This window comes from Giraffa tippelskirchi, chromosome 12 (genome assembly GCF_054371585.1).
Source record: "Giraffa tippelskirchi isolate mGirTip1 chromosome 12, T2T-mGirTip1v1.2.pri, whole genome shotgun sequence".
NCBI classification, from domain to species: domain Eukaryota; kingdom Metazoa; phylum Chordata; class Mammalia; order Artiodactyla; family Giraffidae; genus Giraffa; species Giraffa tippelskirchi.
Window position 1 is genome coordinate 10983073 of NC_137286.1, and position 3601 is coordinate 10986673.

Below are 3601 nucleotides of genomic sequence, written 5' to 3' on the forward strand. Positions count from 1 at the left end.
ACACCCTTAAAGGTGGGGGGGGGTAGAGCAGATGCATCCAACTATAGTTTACCCCCAGGACAGGATGTCTGATGACAAGTGAAAAATCACATTGAAATTCTGAAAAAAGCCAAAAGGGTAGGGACAGAAAACATATCAGAAGTGGCCAGGGGCTGGGGTCAGGGAAAAGTTGATTACAAATGACCATGAGAGAATTGCGGACTAGGGGGACTGGTGATGAAAACGTTCTGTATCTGAGCTGGTGGTTGCACAACTGTAAAGGTTTGTCCAAATTCATAAAAATATACACTCAAAAGTTGAGTCTGGGGGTTTCCCTGGCAGTTTAGTGGTTAAGACACCGCCCTTCCACTGCCGGAGTCTCCGGCTCCATCCCTGGTCAGGAATCTTAATCCTAGCATGTCTCATGTAACACACTGCCCACCCACCCCCAACCCAATTGAGTTTTACTCCGTGTAAATTATGTAACTTAGAAAAAATCCAGTGGAAGAATATCAAACAACTTGTGTTTAGTCCTTCAGTCGTGTCTTTTTGTGACCCCCAGGAGCTGTAGCCTGCCAGGCTCCTCTGTCCATGGGGATTCTCCAGGCAAGGATACCGGAGTGGGTTGCTATGCCCTCCTCCAGGGGATCTTCCCAACCCAGGGATGGAACTTCGGTCTCCCGCATTGCTGGCAGATTCTTTACCCTCTGAACTACCAGGGAAGCCCATGAACACTGGAGTGGGTAGCCTATCCCTTCTCCAGGGGATCTTCCCTACCCAGGAATGGATCCGGGGTCTCCTGCATTGCAGGCGGATTCTTTACTAGCTGAGCTGCCAGGGAAGCACATTAAACAGCTTGGGGAAGTATAAACGGTAGATTAAATAAATAATTTGCAAAGTAGCATGCAAGTGTGATTGGAACTTGGAAGTGACGTTACACGTTCTGAGAGTGATGGAGATGGAGAGGTCTTGGCGAGACAGACTGGAAGGAAATGCACTAAGATCTACCAGTATCTCCGTCTGGAAGTGAAATTAATTTTTCTCCTTGTGTTCTGTGTGGGTTTTTTTTTTTTTTTTTTTGTCTCGAACAACTCTTCTTTTATCAGGGGGCAAAATGTTACACTTGGAACCCCGGTCCACTTGCAGCGCAGGGTGCTTTAAGGTTCTTAGCCCTCTGCTGGAGCCACCAACAAGCGAGAAACCCATTCGGGCGCGGGGCGGGGGCAACCACCAGTGTGTAGAAGAGAGCCGGAGGAGAGGGGCGGGTGAAGAGAAGGACCAGCGGGGCGAAGGTGGGGGGCGGGAGAGTAAGACCCCGGCGTAGGGATCGGAAGCGGGTGGGGGCGGGCGAGCAGGCGTGCAGAATGTGAGTTCCTGCGTCTGGTTGGGGCAGAGATGCTGCGAGGGCTGGCCGCGTCCCCATTGGTTCTTCGGACAATCGCAGCACCTCCTGGAGCTTAGTCATTTCCTGAGCTCAGCTGCCGTGAAGAGGGCGTCACCATGATAAGTGAGTTTCTCCTTCCCATCAGGCGGGCGTCCTGGGCAAGGGGCGGTCCTCCCAGACCCCAGCCCACCAAGGGTCAGAGGACTCGCTTCTTTCCCTCAATACTTCAACCAACTCTCTCTCTCTCTCTCTCTCTCTCTCTCTCTCAAGAACGAGCGGCGGCCGCTGCGATCGGAGGAGGTGACTTCCCTGCATCCTTGCATCCCTGCATCGCCAGGCCTTCACCTGGCCCCGGTCCAGGGATGAGCGGGAGGCCTTAGAGAGGGGGCACCCCCGTCCACTCCCGGGGCCGCCGGGGTGACTCTTAGGGACCGAGAGCGGTACTCCCTAGGAAGAGGACCTCCTCGACCCCCCACGTAGCTGCTCCTCTAGTCCTTAGATGTAAAAAGCATGTAGAGAAGATTTCATTTGAAAGGGTATTTGCTGCTAAAAACAGCAGTGGTTTATTGGTTTATTTCACCCCCACACTGACACACACACACACACACACACACACACGCACAGACCTGAAGCCCAGGGAGGGGTAGTGACTTCCCCGTTGTCACACAGCAAGTTAGAGACTCAAATAGGTGCCTTCCCTACACTACTGTCCCTAGCTAGCTCCACAGCCCCCCTCCCATACCTTTTTCTTTACTTTGGGACCCTTCTCCAAGCGGCTGTCTCCCGTCTGCTCCGAGCAAACAGTCCCCAGAAACTGTCAAGGATTCCTAAGGTGGGGGGCTCACTTCCCTGAGCCCATGCCTCGACCCCAAAGCTCCTCTCTCCCTGCAGCCCTGGCCGTGGCGGCTGTGCCCGCGGTGCTGGGCGCCATGGGCTTCACCGGGGCTGGAATCGCCGCCTCCTCCTTAGCGGCCAAGATGATGTCAGCGGCCGCCGTGACCAATGGGGGCGGAGTTGCCGCCGGCAGCCTGGTGGCCACTCTCCAGTCCGTGGGTAAGGGTCCGGGCGGGATGAGGGGCTGGGGGAACAGAGGGGAGGAGGGTCCGACCAGCACAGGAGTCAGCCGGAGGCTAAGCCTGAGGGAGGGCTGATCTGTCCTCTCCAGTTTCGTGGTCCTCAATGTCCCTGGTTCTTCATCTCTCCCTCACTGTTCTCCCGGAGTCCTGGGAGGCTTGCAGGCAGGAGAGGAGTGGGGGGCTGAGGGGGTCTTGGGAAAGAGAAGGGAAGGAGCCCAGGGTATGTGACAGCTGGGCTCTGGGTCTTTGTTGTTTAGTCGCTAAGTCGTGTGGACTCTTTTCAGACCCCATGGACTGTAGCCCCCCAGGCTCCTCTCTGTCCATGGGATTTCTCAGGCAAGAATACCAGAGTGGGTTGCCATCTCCTTCTCCAGTGGATCTTCCCAATCCAGGAATCAAACCTGTGTCTCCTGCACTGGCAGGTTCTTTACCATGGAGCCACCAGGGAGGCGTGGGCTCTGGGTCTAGCCCTGCCCAACTCTGACACCCGAGTGGCCTCGGCAGGTCCCTCTCTGGGCCTCAGTGGGACCTGTCGCTCTTGGGGTCTGTGGCTGACTCTCTCTCTTCACCCCCTTCTCTCTCTCTTTCAGCTCCCTCTGCCCAAAGTATAGCCTTGGGGGATTCAGGACCTAGAGGAGGCATCCTTGTGGGATCTCTGGGCCTCAGGGCGTCTGGGGGTGTCCCAGCCACTCCCCACTGCACCATTCCCTGCGCTCACCCTCTGTCTCTCCCACAGGGGCAGCTGGACTCTCCACATCATCCAACATCCTCCTGGGCTCTGTTGGATCAGCTTTTGGGGCTTTGCTTGGAGGGGCAAAAAGAGCACCTCCTTCGCCTCCTCCAGGTGGACCCAGACCTGAAGGGGAGCAGCCAGGAGAAAATGTACCCCAAGTCGAGCCTCCAAAACCCCCGCTTGGGCCAGAGAAGCGTGAGAAATAAAGACTATCTGCAGATGTACCTCCTTGTCTTGGCTCCTTGCAGCCCCGGGGGGTTGTGAGTTGTGAACTGCAAGTTTCAATTTCTCCCCATTCTCCCAACCTGATGGGCTTCTCAGGTGACTCATGGTAAAGAATCCACCTGCCAATGCAGGAGACGTGAGTGCAATCCCTGGATTAGGAAAACCCCCAGGAAAAAGGAGACGGCAACCCACTCCAGTATTCTT

General features: G+C 55.6%; 1 protein-coding gene across 1 annotated transcript; it reads left to right on the forward strand.

Annotated features, from left to right (window-relative positions):
• The first annotated feature begins 1449 nt into the window (after positions 1-1449).
• On the forward strand, positions 1450-3396 carry IFI27L2 (interferon alpha inducible protein 27 like 2). The gene is made up of 4 exons (XM_081548853.1): positions 1450-1486; positions 1634-1663; positions 2255-2416; positions 3176-3396. The coding sequence occupies exons 1-4, from the start codon at positions 1480-1482 to the stop codon at positions 3376-3378; spliced, it is 402 nt and encodes a 133-aa protein (XP_081404979.1). The 5' UTR covers positions 1450-1479; the 3' UTR covers positions 3379-3396.
• The last annotated feature ends 205 nt before the right edge of the window (positions 3397-3601 follow it).

Bases quoted from the DNA above. Each gene is read 5' to 3' on its own strand.
- IFI27L2 (XM_081548853.1), top strand. The intron at 1,664-2,254 runs GTGACTTCCCTG...CTCTCCCTGCAG, and splicing joins GGCCGCTGCGATCGGAGGAG to CCCTGGCCGTGGCGGCTGTG. The intron at 2,417-3,175 runs GTAAGGGTCCGG...TCTCTCCCACAG, and splicing joins GGCCACTCTCCAGTCCGTGG to GGGCAGCTGGACTCTCCACA.